Consider the following 15685-nt stretch of genomic DNA (forward strand, 5'->3'; position numbering starts at 1 on the left):
TGAGATCTTGTCCCCACGGCTGGTCATGATGAGATCTTGTCCCCACGTTGTCCCACTGGGAACAGCAGTGAGGCTGGGTGCCAGATCCCAGTAGGTGCACATGCAGACACGTGTGCATGCTGTGTAGAGAAGGACCTGGGGGTTCCGGTGGCCAACAGGCTGACTGTGAGCCAGCAGTGTGCCCTGATTGCCAAAAAGACGACAGACCCTGGGGTGCATTGCACAGAGCATGGCCAGCAGGGCAGGGAGGTTCTCCCCCGTCTGCTCTGCTCTGGGGGGGCACTGCTGGAGCACTGCGCCCAGTGCGGGGCTCCCAGTTCAGGGCTGACTGGGAACTGCTGGGAGAGAGAGATGGGAGGGGGTTGGAGCATCTCCTGATGGGGAGTGTGAGAGCCCTGGGGCTGTGCACCTGGGGGAGAGGAGGCCAAGAGGGGATCTGATAAACACTTATCAATATCTGATGGACAGGTCTCGGTGAGAAGACAGGGCAGGCTGAAGTATGAGCCCAGGACGGGGCTCAGACAGCAGCACGCGTCTTTTGTTTCCCTCCGTGTTCATCCCCAAAACATTCCACCATGTGTGCGTGCCTATTCCCCCCGTTCTCTTGTGTGATTCCACAGTTCTCCCAGGCATCCTACGAGGTAAGGTAGGATGAGAGGTGACGGCCTGACGTTGCACCAGGGGAGGTTCAGGTTGGATATTAGGAACGATTTCTTCGCCAGCAGTTACCAAGCACTGGAACAGAGGTGGAACGGGGCTTTGCTCCCAGTTCATGCTTTGTGTTTGACCCTCAGGAGTTCATTCTGTCGTGCCTGACCCTCAACCCCGACAAGCGGCCGACGGCCAACAGCCTCCTCTTCCACCGCGTGCTCTTCGAGGTCCATTCCCTGAAGCTGCTGGCAGCACACTGCTTCATCAACAACCAGTGTGAGTAACAGGAGGCTGCCCTGCCCCACTGAGCTCGTGCTCCTGGCCCCGCAGAGCTGGGGGGATGGAGGAGCCTTGGAGGATGGCAGCGAGCACCGAGCCCAGCCTGCAGCACCTCCCGGCTGATGCCCCTCTCTGGCTCTGCCCTAGATTTGATGCCAGAGAACGTGGTGGAGGAGAAGATAAAGGAGCTAGACCTGAACATGGTGATGGCAGAGATCCGGCGTGAGGGTCGGCCCGGGGCACAGTGGAGGTGAGGGTTTGGAGCACAAGCTGTGAGTCCGGGACCTGCATCCACTCTGACCACACTGTCAGCCCTTCGTGCTGCTCTGCTGCCCTGCTCTCGCAGTGACGTTCCCATCCTTCCCTCCCAGGTACTCTGAGGTCTCGTTCCTTGAGCTTGACAAGTTCTTAGAAGACGTCAGGTGGGTTTTGGGACGTCCCCAGATCCCATCACATGGAGCGTGCCACTGGCAGGACCGTGCTTAGTCGCTCGTTTGAGCCCCCCTGTGGCTCTCCACATGGACAAACAGACCTTCAGCGTGCGGCAGGAGGACGGGGCTCACTTGGTTGTCTCCTCTCTCTGTGTCTGTACCAGGAATGGGATTTACCCTCTGATGAATTTCGCTGTCTCCAGACCCCACGCCCTCCCACGGGCACTCTCTCAACCCCCAGAGGACCCTCAGAAAGCCAAAACCCCCACGCCAGAGCCCTTTGATGTGGAGACCAGGAAGGTAAGGTCAGGCCAGGTACAATCAGAGTGGGTGTCGGAACAGGAAAGCAGGGGGGTCTGCATCCCTGGAGGTGTTGCAGAGCTGTGGAGATGTGGCACCTGGGGATGCAGGCAGTGGGCATGGGGGGATGGCATGATGGGTTTGGACGTGGGGATCTTGGGGTTCTTTTCCAGCCTCAGTGATTTGATGATTCTATGAGTGGGCACGATGGGGTTGTGTTGACAGTTGGTCTTGATGTTCTTAGGGGTCTTTTCCAACCTTAATGATCCTGTGATTCTCTGGGCTGGCATCCTGAACCCTTTCAGCTCTTCTTTTCAGTGATCCTGTGGTGGCAGCTTAGTTTTAAAGTCTTCTTTCACCATATCCTGTGTTGTTAGTGTCCTGGAGTCAGTTCCAGGTGCCAGGAACAAACACTGTGAGATCATCTCTGTCTCCCAGCTTGTTGGATTTCACTCAGCATCTTCAATTCAAGGGCTTTGTGTGTGTTTGTCCCAGGGTTGTTTGCAGGAAGGGTGGGCGCCGTGGCTCTGATGGCATTTTGGAATGCTGAATCCACTTCTGGTCTCAGGGGTGGTTTCCTGGATTAACCACACTGTGACCTAAATTGGTATCCAGTGCTGGGTCCCATTCTGCCATGCAGTTGCTCAGGTGGGAAGGGACATCAGGAGTCCAAGTGGGTCCTGAAATCCTCAAGGGATGGCAATCCAATGGCCTCCGTGGGCCCCTGGTCCACTTCTGAACATTGTCACCAAGAAAAAGGATTTCCTTGGCTCCATCCAGAACGTCCCTGGTTAGGTCTGTCTCTTCTCTCCTTTCTCTCTGCAAACAGCCCGGTTCCTCCGTCCTCTCAGCACCCCACAGCTATAGGTGGGCTGCCATCGGTTTCCCCAAAGCCATCAGGCAGAGCAAGTCCTGCTCCCTCTGCCTCCCCTCCCAGTGCTGCAGCCCTGCACGGTTTTGCCATCTCTCCATCAAACTCACTCCATTTCATCTAGGGGAAGCCTCAGATTGGAGGCAGTGGGGGCGCTTTGCTGACAAGTGCAGGGGGAGAGGAGGGTCGGCTGCTGTCAGCAGGACGCAGCCCCGGCACAGCACGGCTCAGCTGGCTTCCCTCTGCTGAGCTGCAGGGCTTTGGGATCAGGCACAGGTCTGTGTGCACCTCTGTTCCTTACAAGATTCTTGTCCTTATTCCCTGTGCGGGGTGTTTCCCTGCGCTGATGCTATCGTGCCATTCATCGTCGATCGGCTGTGGCACTCCGTGCTGCAATGGATGTTAGGAGTGCAGCTCCATGCTTGCATTGAATTAAGGTTAAAAATGCTACACAGGCCCCAAACTGGTTCTCGTTCCTGCAAGATGCTGTGAAACGCCTCCTACAAAGCATCTCTTCTGGGCTCCATCACGGCCGTAAATCAGCTCTCAGAGCACTTAACTTATGGTTTATTCATAGCACTCTGGGCTTATTTTTAGAGGGCGCCGCGGTGCTCAGTTGGATCGAGTGGAGGAACGTCAGCGTGAACCCAAGCATTTATGCTGTCTCCCCCTCTGCGTTTGCCATATGCTGCATTTTCATCCAGTGCCCCAGTTCTGCAGGTGCGTGGTCTGGCTTAACCAGAAGCAGCTGCTGAAAAAACACGCTTTGATTTTAGCGGGGTTGAGAGGGGAGCGGCCATCTGAGTTTCATTGCATGACATCTTGCATCTGGACAAACGTGCAAGGGCCAAAGGAAGGTGACCGCAGCGCTGACTGCTCTGGGAGGAGCAGAGGGAAGCCCAGCGAGCCCCATGGACGGACCTGAGGGCACCCATGCAGCCCTGAGCGGCATTTCTGAGCACAGGAGCGTGCCTGCGGGCAGCTGAGGGTGGGCTTGGAAGTAGCTCTGCCCTTCAGCCACCTTTTCAGTGCCACGCAGAGGGTGCTGGTGCTGCTGGTTACAGGCATTGCCTGGGGTGATGTTTGTGAGGGTGGGTGGTGACAGGACAAGGGGAATGGCTTTAAAGTGAGACAGGGGAGGTTTGGGTTGGATGTGAGGAGGAAGATTTTCAGCCAGAGGGCGGTGAGGCACTGGCACAGGTTGCCCAAGGAGGCTGTGGATGCCCCATCCCTGCAGGCATTGGAGGCCAGGCTGGATGTGGCTCTGGGCAGCCTGGGCTGCTGGTTGGCGACCTGCACACAGCAGGGGTTGCAACCAGGTGAGCGCTGTGCTCCTGTGCAACCCAGGCCATGCTGGGGTTCTGTGATTCTATGATTATGGGTTCCTGTGGCACCCTATGGATCTTTATGGCACCCTATGGATCTTTATGGCATATTGTGGATCCCTATGGCACCCTATGGATCCCTATGGCACCCTGTGGATCACTGTGGCTCACTATGGATCCTTATGGCACCCTGTGGATCTTTATGGCACATTGTGTCTCCCTATGGCACCCTATCAATCTCTATGGCACTCTATGGACCACTGTGGCTCACTATGGATCCTTATGGCACCCTGTGGGTTCTCTGGGCAGCCTGGGCTGCTGGTTGGCGACCTGCACACAGCAGGGGTTGGAACCAGGTGAGCGCTGTGCTCCTGTGCAACCCAGGCCATGCTGGCATTACGTGATTCTATGATTGCCTCCATATCCAGAAGGTGTTGCAGCGCAATCAAGAACCCATGTTGATGAGCTGTCACTCACTACAATTAATCTAAGTGAAAGAGAAGTTTCCAGCCTCTTTAGGCATGCTAAATGCACTGCAGGGAGATGTTTCCTCACTCCTTGATGAACCTGTGTGGAGCAGCATGCTTCCTAGATTGAACTTTCGAGATAGCATCACTGTCCTGTGCAGGTGACTCAGGCTGGACGTTAGGAAGCATTTCACCTGCAAAGACCAGTGATGCAGTGGCACAGCTGCAAAGGGAGGCTGGGGAGTCACCATCCCAGAATGGTGGAGACGTGGCACATGGGGACATGGTCAGTGGGCATGGTGGGATGGGATGGGGTGGGATGGGATGGGATGGGATGGAGTGGGGTGGGATGGGATGGGATGGGATGGGATGGGATGGGATGGGATGGGATGGGATGGGATGGGGTTGGACATGGGGATCTTGGAGGTCTTTTCCAACCTCATTCTTTCCATGATTCAGTGGCTCAGCTTGGGCTGGCAGGAGACTTCTTCATGGTCTCTGCACGACTCCGATGTATCCTAAGAGCTTTGAACAATTGGTTGTGTGTTTTCACATGGGATCACAGTTGAGATTCGGTGTCCAATCTCCCTCCTCAAACTGTGCCACCCAGAGCAGTTTGCCTAGGACCGTGGCTATAGCATGCACATCAACCCATTGGATGTTCCTGTGGCCCACACACTTGTTTGTGGGCTCAGCTCTTTGGTATGAGATCAGAGAGCAGCCAGGCTGGGGAAGGTGGCAGAGGGCGCTCAGGGGTGCATGGTGCGAGGTTCCAGTGCTGCAAGTGGAGGAGCCTGATGGAGGCCTCTATCTACCGCTCCGTTTAGCAAGCAGAAGAGATGTGAAAAGCAGAAAAAGAGTTGAGAAAGAGAAGTGAGAGTGAGAGGAGATGAGAGAGGCAGCGCTGACGTGCGGGTCCTGCACGGCTCACAGCTCAGCCATCACCTCCTCTGCTCTGGAACCAAATATTTGAGCTGCATCAAGAGTGCAAAGCCAGCTACAGGAGGTGAGGACCGATGGAAATGTCCATCTCAGAGGGAGCACGGCTGCTTTCTGCTGTGCTGGAGCAGGTCAGGAGTTCAGGGTGAGAACTCCCTGTGCTTCCCCAGAGCACTGCTTTCTTCAGCAGCCAAATGCCTTCGTTCCCTCTGACTGCTAAGATCTGTCTGAATGCAGCAGACTGTGAATAAAACTGCATAGGCTGAGTGGGATCGTGCTCAGCAATGGAACATCCACGCTGCCACTGTTCTGCATCTGGCCAACACAGAAAGACACCGATAAATTGCAACAAGCTCAAAGGAGGGCAGCAAAGTGATGCTGGGCAGCCTCCTCTGATCTCACTGCCTTCTTTTGGGCAGGGGGGGGGGGGTCTAGAGAGCTCCTGATGTCCCTTCCCACAGGATGATGATCGTGGGCATTGGGGAGGGAGAGCTGGGAGCAGGTGGCAGCGATGCACTCAGTTACCATCGGTGTTCTCAGTGATGTGTGCAGGATGCGGGGCAGTTCTGCACACCAACAAAGCATCTGTGGAGTTACCCAGTGTAAGGAAGGGGCGTCCGCCTTGGGCGCGTCGTCGTGCTGGAGCTTGAAGCTGAGTTATTAAGGAAAAGCCGTGCTGGTCTGTTTAATTTCAGTGTGCTGCAGTGCAATGCAGCGTTCCCAAAAGGAACTCCACACCATTTCAGTAGTATTGAACATTTCGGTTTGGTTTGTTGTCTGATTTAAGAAGCTGTCATCCCTCAGGGACATGAACTAAAGCACAGCACTAACCAAGAGTTAGTAACCCAGAGTTTGGGCAGAGCCTCAAGGGGAAAACCCACCCAGACAAATAAAGCAGAGGAATTCATCCTGATGTAATGCTGCCCCTGAAATGCACCTCCTGCACGGCTCCCACCCAACCTTTCATCAGCTGATGGCAGTTTGTGACTGGCTGTTGGGCTCAGTGGGCCCTCGGCTGTTCTGGACAGCACCTGGAAATGCGGGCAGAGGAGAAGGTCAGGCTGGTAGCTGGGTTTTAAGTGGGATTTTGAGAGTTGTGCTTGGAAAACAGGAGCAAAGCAGACCTGGGGGAGTTCAAGGGGCTGTGCCCAGGCTGACGCTCTCTTTGGCCTCTTCCAGGTGGTGCAGATGCAGTGCAACATGGAGCTGAATGAGGACAAGACTCAGTGGCATGTGAGTGCACAGCCCCACCAGGATGCAACGAGCAGCATCTGTTCTCTGCAGCACGGCACAGCTTGGTCTCAGTTTGCTGCAGGACCCACAGGACCTGCTCTTCTGTCCGAGGCAAAAGAAGCCCAGAGAAGAGCAAAGCTACAGCAGTCCATGATGTCTTTGGACACCTCTTAGCTCTGCTTCTTTCCAGTTTAACAGAGAACATCTCTCTGAGTCACCCAAACTATGCCCCAAAGACACCCCACATGTTGGCATTGACCAGCATCCCCCTGCTCACCCTGCCAGCAGCTTCCAGCATTGATACTGTCTCTTACAATGAATGTACAGAGCTCTCTCTTCTCTCTGCAGCTCACGCTCCTGCTGATCCTGGAGGACAAGCTGCACCGACAGCTGAGCTACGACTTGCTGCCCAGTAGGTCTCCTTGCTTCTTGTGCATGAACTGGAAGCCCTGGTCAGGTTTGGGGTCAGGTTTGGGGTTAGGGCTAGGCACAGACTGTGCCTGCACTCAGCTCTTCTCCCCTCCTTGTGCTGGGAGAGCAGACCAAACTTCATATCCCTGTGGCACCATTCTTGTTGCCTTTGGCACGCGGTGCCAACCTGCAGCTGAAGTGAACTCTGTGAGTCCCGTGGCCATCAGGAGCGTGCACTGAACCCAGAGATGTGTGACTGGGGCAATCCCAGTGAATGAGTGCATTCTTTGCCTTTTCCCAGCTCTGGGGCAGTCTCCACAGCACCTTCCAAGGAGCTGCTGCGCTCTTCTCTTGGGGAACCCCATGGCCCTGGGGCAGGGCACTTCTCCTGGGGCCGGTCTGACGCAGCAGCTCCTTCCTAAGGTGTGCAGGAGCCCTCTGCAGGCTGCACAGCTGGAGTCCCTTACAGGCAGAACAAAAACACAAAGCTTGGAAACTGACGCTTGGGATTTGCTGCTCCGCCAGCTCCTCCTGTTCCTACCTGCAGGAAGCGGCCTGCTTCCTTTTCATGCTGAGCCCAACCATGGCAAGCTCAAAGACCTGCCATTGACACACTGCCAAGGCATTGTGCTGTGTGATGTGGGGCTGGAGCTCAGTCCTGCCTCTCACCCACTCCCCTCTATGCTCTGTTGGCCCCAGCGTTCTCAGAACTGTGAGCAGCAGCACGCAGTGCGTGCCCCTAATGCACAACGGGGCGCAGCTGGGCTGGAGAGGTGTGCTTTGTTAGGAGGGGACGAGCTGGGATGCACCGACGTTCTCACTGTTCCTTCCCTCTGCAGCTGATAACTCCAAGGACCTCGCCACAGAGCTGGTGCACTACGGGTTCATCCACGAGGTAAGGCTGCTCGTGCGCCGTGCCACTGACAGCGCGCGCTGTGTGCCGCACAGCCTGATGCCTCCTGCCTTATTCCCCATCTGGGCCACGGGGCCCAGGCTGCAGCTCTGTGCTGCACTCGTGCCCTTGCTCAGTGCTTCTCTGCTTGATTTTTCTGGGCTCCACACTTTGCTCCTGCTGTTCTGAAGGGTCAGCCATCTAGCAGTGACAGCTCACCACGCTCGCTGCATCAACTCCCTGCCTTTCTGAATGTGAAAGCCTGAGCCGTGCCAGGGAGAAGCGGCCAGGACCCAGCAGCCCACGCTGCTCTCAGGTCACTTTGCAAACTTCTCCCTGTCAGAAGTGCCCTACAGCAGCACTGCCCCTTCCAGGCTCTCCCTTGGTGTCTGCAGACGGACTCAAGGAGGAACGCAGAGCTGCGCAGTCATTTGGGCAGCGTGGCCTCAGGGCAAAGGAGTGTGGGGAAAATGAAAAATGCGTTTATTTTTCTGTTTTGTACAAGTTGGGGATTCTGGGGCTGTAGGCAAAGCTTTGAAGCGTTTCTCATTCTGGATGTTGACATCAGACAAGGCAGGGGTTAGCTTCACTCACTGAAAAATACATATGAGTAAGCCTGGAAAAGAAAAAGTGTATTCAGGCTTCCTTCTTTTCTTCACCTGAGCACAGCAACTGCACAGCTTGGAACTGAAACAGCAGAGTGCTTTCTCCTGTGTGCTGGAAAAAGCGTGGCAAACTAATCTGTCGGCTTGCTTTTTCTTCTATATTTAGGATGACTGTGAGAAACTGGCTAACTTCCTGGAAAATGCCTTCCACAAGCACCGGTCTCCTCCCTTGTGAGTCACCCCTGGGGCAGTGGGGTCCCTGCGCTGTGGGGACGGGCACGTACCCAGCAAGGAGCAGCCATGGGCTCTGGAACCAACTCCTCCAGCGGGGCCGCTCCAGACTGAATCTTTGCAGTCCGTGAGAGTCTGTATGCCTTTGCTGTGGCGTGGAAAGACAACAGCAAGTGGAATAGCAACCAGCTGTAACACAAGGAATGGCCTCTGCACCAGCACGTGCCCCGGCCCCTGCTCCTGGAGAGGCAATCCAGGGTAGCTGTGGGGCCTGGGGGAGCGCTGATGGTGTTTGTGAAGATGTGGAGCTGCTGCAAGAGTCCCACAGACTGATACATTTGCCTCTGGGAGTGATAAGCTTTTCTCTAAAGCTCTTTCTTTTTTCCTCTTTGCCAGCTGGTGATGGGTGCGGAAGGGAGGAAAGCTCCAGCGCAGTTTGCCATCTGCCACGTTCCATCCTCTATCTCCTTTTCCTGATGTTTTGTTAAGGTTTTCCACACACAGCTGAACCGCTGTGATGCCTTTCAGTTAGAAGCTCGCATCTTGCTGTAAGCTGACAGGTGGACTTTGTGAGCTGGACTTGGCGCTGCAGGAGAAGAAACTGCAGCAACCCAAACCCAGCTGGATCCCAACACAGGGAACAGCAGAAACGTCACTGGTGCTGAACAGAACCATTTTCACTGCTGTTTGTCTCACGGCCTTCAAAAATCTTATGGTAACCTAAGGGGAAAAACCCCTATGTCTCTTCCTTCCCTGCGTGTCCTGGGGTGTTTGGAACTTCCATCGCTTGTGCATAGAAAGGCGCCATCGTAGCTGCTGCCCATCGGGTTCCATTGGTAAAAATCACCAATAGAGATTATTCTTGTAGTGAAAGCTGTGCTGTGAGCAGCCCTGCTGCCGCGCTGCGCTGTGCCAAGTCTTCCATCGCCCGCCTCGTGCCGCGTGGTGCTGCACCGGCTGTGTGGCTGGGGCCGCCGTGCTGCGCCGCTGTGCCGAGCTGCCACTTGTGCCGTGTTCCCCAGTCGTGCTGCGCTGTGCCGGCCTGACAGAACTGACAAATCAATAAAGCCATTGCAAGCAGCTTATCTCACGCCAGGAGCTGGTCTGCTGAGCGAGCACCCGGTGGTCTCTTGGTCACTCTTAGAGTTAACAAGAGTGAAGCAGCTTCCTCGAGTTCAACGCTGACCCAGCAAAGTCGGGTAGATTGGATAGAGAAAGCATTCGCAGGAAAAGCAGCATTCAGCTGCGTGATGCAGAAATTGCTTTGTCCTGAACAAGCTTGCACTTGCCTTTGCAAACTAAGAAGTGCCTTCATACACCAGCTGCTGCTTCCTTGCTCAGCCGGTGAGCTCTTCTTTAGCACACTTCACCCTCATTCTCAATTCTGAATGTCATTACAGCTCAGCTTGAGCGATGGATCTCCCTCCTGCTGGCTGCACTCAGCAGTTATAAGTGTGTTAACTGGCAGCCACAGGGTGTTTCATGCACACATCAGGCAGCAGTCACAGCGCCACAGGAGATCTGAGGTTGGTGAGGGCCGCCCTGAGCGGTCCTCCAGCCCAGTGCTGGGTGGCCCAGTGCCATGTCAGGTCTGAGAACCCCCACGGGTGGAGACATCCAGCCTGCCTGGATAACCCGCGGGTAACCAGTGTTCAGCCAACCTCAGTGAAAAAAAGATTTCCCTGTTTTTCAATTTGGGCCCATTGCTCAGCCTCTTGCCCCAGTGCTGGGACCACCAAGAACAGCCTAGCTCCAGCTTCTTGCGTTGGAACTGGATGATCTTTAAGGTTCTTTCCCATACGAACCACTCGATCGTTCTGTGGACTTTAAAGGCCCTCCCAACCCAACCTGTTCTGTGATTCCACGAGTCTTCACCCACTGATCAGGCATCTGTTCACACTGATGTGCAGCCATCCCAGCTCTCAGCCTCTCCCACCGTGCACCCTCCAGGCCCTTTGCCATCTAGGCTGTCTGCGCTGGGCTCGTTCCATTTCATGGGCTCTGTGCTTTTGAGGGAGCCTCAAAGAGGAGAGGAGAGGTTCTTCCCTCAGCCAGTTAATGAGGCTTTCCCAGGGCAGCCCAGGTGGCCGTGAGCCTCCTTTGCTGCAGGAGTATTGCAGGCCCACAGCTCAGCATCCAGAGAGACGTGCATGGCCGCCTCTGCAGAGCTGTCACCAGCACAAGAATGGAAATGCTGCCCTCATGTTTGCAAGTCAGACAACAGTCCTGCCAGACAAGGGGGGGATGTGTCCCTGGATCCGATGGTCAGGTCTGTCAGCTCACAATGACCGAAATTCCTGTCCGTGTATCATAGCTGTGGTGTGGCACATAGAATCACAGAATCACAAAGGTTGGAAAAGACATCCGTATCACGCAGCCCAACCTCCCGCCTATCACTGCCCCCAGAACCACGTCCCCAGGATATCGAACCCTTCCTTCAACACCTCCAGGGGCAGTGACTCCACCGCCCCCCACTGCAGCCCGGTGCAGCTTCCTGAGCAGGAGTTTTTCCAAATCCAACCCAAATCTGCCCTGCCTCAGCCTGAGGCCATTCCCTCTCATCCTGTCGCTGCTACATGGGAGCAAAGGCCGAGCCCAGCTCACCACAGCCTCCCTCTCTGAGTGCTCCGGGTCACTGCAGAGCAATAGGGGTCCCCTGAGCCTCCTCTTCTCCACGCTGCACAAATCCCATTCCCCCAGCCGCTCCCCATAGGATTTGTGCTCCAGACCCTCCCAGCTCCGCTGCCCTTCTCTGCACGCTGCAGGGCCTCGGCGTCTCGCCTGCAGTGGGGGCCCAACTGAGCACAGCGCTGAGGTGCAGCCTCACCACAGCTGAGTACAGAGGGATGAGCACCTCCCGCTCTGCTGGCTGCACTGTGCCTGGCACAAGCCGGGATGCCATCGGCCTCCTTGGCCACCCGGCTGCCATGTGCTCTGCATCCTGCACAGTATCTGCTAGAAGATCTGTTAGATCTACTAGAAGGTGTTCTGGAAGATCTACAGTCATTAGCAATTGCACGGTGTAGGAATCCGCTGAGCCTCAGTAACGAATGCCTGCCAGTGGTTAGCTGCTCTCAAATTCAGGCTAGAAAGAAGGCCGATTGGTTTTGTGTTCTGATTCAGACGTTGCACCTTTTCTGCTAGCTGAAAAAAAGATGCTTTGCCGTGCAGAACTTCCTGACCATCAGCACTGAGATGTCAAGTCGTCACACGGCTTTCGGGAAGCTTTACTGGCTTGAACTTTCTGAATCGTTGATCAGAACCTTAAGGATCCCTAAAACTCCTGTGGCATTTCCACCCTCTGCGGCAGAAACGGCATTTCCACTGGTCTGACTTCGCCCGTGCATTTAAATCTGTGCATAAAAGACTGGGCCACCCGAAAGGAAGAGCAGAACGGTACAGGTCACAGTGCTGCAGCCGCCCCAAGTCGCGCATCAGCACCCATCGCACGCCCACAACACCCAGCGCGGGCTCAGCGCTCCGCCCAACGCGCAGGGGGCGCTCTGCGACGGGTGGGTGGCAGCGGAAGCGGAAGCAGAGCGAGGCTGGCGCCAACTCCGTCGTCCCGCCCGCTCTCACCCGCATTCTCGCGAGATGTTCTCCCAAGTCTTTCTACAGGACCTCTCGCGAGAGTTATCCCTCTGCGCGCTCCTGAAGGTTCTCGCGAGAGTTTCGTGCCGATCGCCGACGGGGTGGACAAGATGGCGGCCACAACTACCATCTCCTTGGTGAGTCTCAGCCCGCGCCGGCTCTGCTCCGTGCGACCCGGGCCGGATCGGGCGTGCGGCTCTCCTCGCCTCGGCCCTTCTCGGCTCGGCTTCCTTCGGGCCGTCCTGCGGCTCTCCGAGGCCCGGCTGCTGCTCGGGGCTCTCTGCTCGCCCCGCGCTGGATCGGGCCGGGGCTGCGGCCTGTTCTGCCGCTGCCGGCCGGGGCTGCGGCTCTGCAGGCCGGCACGTCGCTGCCGGTGCTCGAGGTTCGTTGGGGAATTAAGTTCTCGCCGTTGTCATAAGAGGATTTTGGCGTATTTTAGGGTGTTTTCCGCCCTGAGGCCTCGTAGCGTACGGCCCCGAGGTTGTGCTGTTGGCTTTAGCTCTGATGGAGGGGCTCCGTGCGCTGAGGCGTCAATGTTTTTTGTGTTTGCTGCCACGTTATCTGCTTGCGAAGGGATCCCAGCCCCGCCGATCACTGTAGGAGTCCGTCGTGTTTTTGGAAGGTTCAGTAGATTTCTTCTCAAGGAAAGACCGTTGATGCGGTGTGGAACCAGTAGTCTCGTTTCAGAGGCTTGTTTGTTTCCTATGTGAGTGAAATCTCAAATTTTGGAAGTTAAATGCTTCGTTCAGGTGCCGTTCAGCCTTTCTTGGACTGATTTGTTTTTGTTTTTTGCAAAATAGAGAATTGTAAATGGAATTGTGTGAAATGGAAACATGAAACCTCTGCTGTGTCGCACCGCTGGGGGAACCCGTGGTGTGAAAACTGGATGCTGGGGAGCTACCCAAGGGGTGGCCGTGGTGCTGTGCCCCCCAGACACCATCTGATGCTCACAGCTTTGCCTGGACCACTGGTGTGGCACAGCGGGATGCTTCGCAATGTTTTTGTGCTTTCTGCTTCCTCACCCCGCCGTCGTTTTCTTTAAAACGTTGGATTTTTGTTGTGAACAGAACTGATTCTAAAGCTGTTAGCCTTGAGCCCACACAAGGGTCTGCCTTTGTACTATGAAGGAGGTGTTTCTTAGAGCCCGCCAACTTCATGAATGTTGGCGCTCAGAATCAGGACTAAATACAAATAACTCCCAGGTTGATTCCTTTAATGAGGTCTTCGTTAGGTTAGGCAATTAGCCAAATTAATTCTGGGGATGAGCATTCAAGCTTTAAGCATGTAAAGCTAAATTTGGTTCCTAAGGTGATGAAGAATGAAAGGAATGTTGCATTGCTCAGGAAATAAGAGAGTAAAACGTTAGTTCTCCCTCAGAGCTGAGGCAGTGACTGTCCTTTGTCTCCCAGCATGTTGTTTCAGCCAATTGCTCTGCTGTCCCTCCATGTTTCGGTCCCTGGATGTTTTGGAATAGCAGCATACACCTTTTCAATGGGAAAGTAACGTGGCAGCTTTAAAACAGCAAGCCTCCATCTGGTTCTGCTGCGTGCAGTGCAGTGGTGGGGTGGCTGCAGTCAGGCTGTCAGAGCCACAGTTCCATTCTGGAAATTACCTTACAACACAGAAAAGTAATGGAATTGTTTCAGAGATTCTATGTAGGTACGCATTACCTATTTATATTACCTGCAGTAGTAAGATTTCACACTGTGAAATCAACTCCTGGGTCGCTTGCCTTCAGATTTGGTGTTTGGATTGACTCTTCTTGGGAGCAGCACGCAGTAAGCATGAGGAGTTGGATTATTTCTGTTTCGTTGCCTTGTAACCCTGAGCATTCAAGCTGAAGTCTGTTAGCTCGCAGCTTCAGTTCCCACTCACAGGGCTGTAATCCTGTCGCAGACAAAGCACTGCGTGGAGCCCAAGCCGGCCTTAATGATCCTGGTGTTACTCTTGTAACACTGAGAGTTAACTTTGGCTCTATGACATTCAATTCAATGTAGGTTCCTCTAATGGCTGTCCGTGGCAGCAGCAGCTGGGAGGCAGCATTGATGCGTGGGTGAACGCCAGAAATTGGCAGCAGCAGTCCTGGGGCTGAAGGGACACCTGAGGTTGTGATGGGGATGGGAGATGAGGAACGGCGCCCGTGCTTTGGGTTTGTGACTTCTTCACAAACAGAGCGCTCGTGAGTTGCAGCAGGCTGCCCACGGGGGTGATGGAGGCCCGTTTCCACGCAGCTCTCAGAGGTGTGGATGTGGCATGAAGGGATTCTCAATGGTCTGTGTGGTTTTTGTGTGAGTTTTGTTCTGATCTTACTGGGAACCAGCTGGATCGACCATCCAGCGCAGTGTTAATTCACTGGGCTTGGAGGCACTGCGTGTCTGTACTGACCCACACTTGTTTCTAGTCCTTAAGATCCAGACTGAGTTGAACATCCCAGCCGTCAGTCGTGCTGTGTGATCAGTGGCACCTTTCCTTCCGAGTTCGGGGTCGGTGCCTCTGGCTGCTTCAGGTCTCCCCTCTGTGCTGGCAGGGAGGCTGCTCTGATGTGCCTGGGGTCAGGCCAGCGCTGCTGCACAAACTGCTTCTCTCAGTGCAGCCGCAGTGCTTTTCTGCTCAGGGCCAATTGAGATTTGGTGGCTGGCTGGAAAGGCTGGAGAGTGAAGGAAAAATAAGTTCAGTGAAGACAAACAAGCGGAGCTCTGGGGTTTTGCAAGCACAGGTTTTGTTCCCAGCTTACTTTCTGAGTGGGGACTTTCAGAGCATGGGCTCTGCTGTTGTACTGGAAGCAGTTACTTGGGAAAACAGTAAAAAATGGAAAGGAGAGGATGTTCCTTTGTCAAAAGCAACGCATCTCTTAAGGAGATTGAATTGGGTGTTATAAATCCTGTGAAAGCTGCACAGTGTCGGATCGCTTTCGTGTTCATCGCGTGCTTATCTGGTGCCACAGATTTACCAGGCATTCAGTTCACATTGTTGAATGCTTTTTATGTAAACATCACGCCGTGTTAGCAGACAAATCTCTCTTCATCTGGCTTCTTCCATCGCTCCTTCCCCAGCTTGCTCTTTCCCTGATCTCTGTGTCACTGAGAAAATGGACCCTCATTTCCCACACCTGAACTTCATGTAGACGCTGGCTTTGTACTGAGCTGATCTTCCAGCTCTAATTTTCTGATGCCACACGCAGTCAGTTGGCACCAAAGCTCTGTCAGGGCGTTTCCTTACCCACGGCGTTACTGTTGTTTACCTGGGGCAGCTCTGCTGTTTCTTCTCCTCCATCTGCATTTACTTCTCAGCGCTTCTTTTGGATCCCTTCATCCCTGTTATTACTGTAGGCCGTGTGTCTCTGCTTGCAGGACAGGCAGACAGGTGACGCAGTGTTTCACGTGGCATGGTGTCTGTATTGGCATCTCTTCCTTTCTTGCCACGGCCCACGTGTCAGTCAGGCTGAGCAGTGTTTGAATG

The 15685-nt window shown here is 54.7% G+C and overlaps 2 protein-coding genes across 3 annotated transcripts in view; both read left to right on the forward strand.

Moving 5' to 3' along the window:
* NRBP2 (nuclear receptor binding protein 2) overlaps window positions 1-9598 on the forward strand; it is a gene marked incomplete at its 5' end in the record, with an annotated part of 13662 nt that extends 4064 nt beyond the window's left edge. The window contains 8 exons of the mRNA XM_042831283.1: window positions 795-927; window positions 1078-1180; window positions 1302-1352; window positions 1526-1661; window positions 6443-6496; window positions 6845-6908; window positions 7747-7802; window positions 8571-9598. Of these exons, the coding sequence (XP_042687217.1) occupies window positions 795-927; window positions 1078-1180; window positions 1302-1352; window positions 1526-1661; window positions 6443-6496; window positions 6845-6908; window positions 7747-7802; window positions 8571-8639 (666 nt within the window). The remainder of the gene's footprint in view (window positions 1-794; window positions 928-1077; window positions 1181-1301; window positions 1353-1525; window positions 1662-6442; window positions 6497-6844; window positions 6909-7746; window positions 7803-8570) is intronic.
* A 2669-nt stretch (window positions 9599-12267) lies between these two features.
* The window catches only part of PUF60 (poly(U) binding splicing factor 60), a 28663-nt gene continuing 25245 nt past the window's right edge, over window positions 12268-15685 (forward strand). For both annotated transcript variants that reach the window (XM_042831276.1, XM_042831277.1), the window contains exon 1: window positions 12268-12363. In XM_042831276.1, coding sequence (XP_042687210.1) covers window positions 12337-12363 — 27 coding nt within the window. In that variant the 5' untranslated portion in view covers window positions 12268-12336. The remainder of the gene's footprint in view (window positions 12364-15685) is intronic.

This window comes from Centrocercus urophasianus, unplaced genomic scaffold, assembly GCF_019232065.1.
Source record: "Centrocercus urophasianus isolate 14NV4802_14NV808 unplaced genomic scaffold, USGS_Curo_1.0 seq_359, whole genome shotgun sequence".
NCBI classification, from domain to species: domain Eukaryota; kingdom Metazoa; phylum Chordata; class Aves; order Galliformes; family Phasianidae; genus Centrocercus; species Centrocercus urophasianus.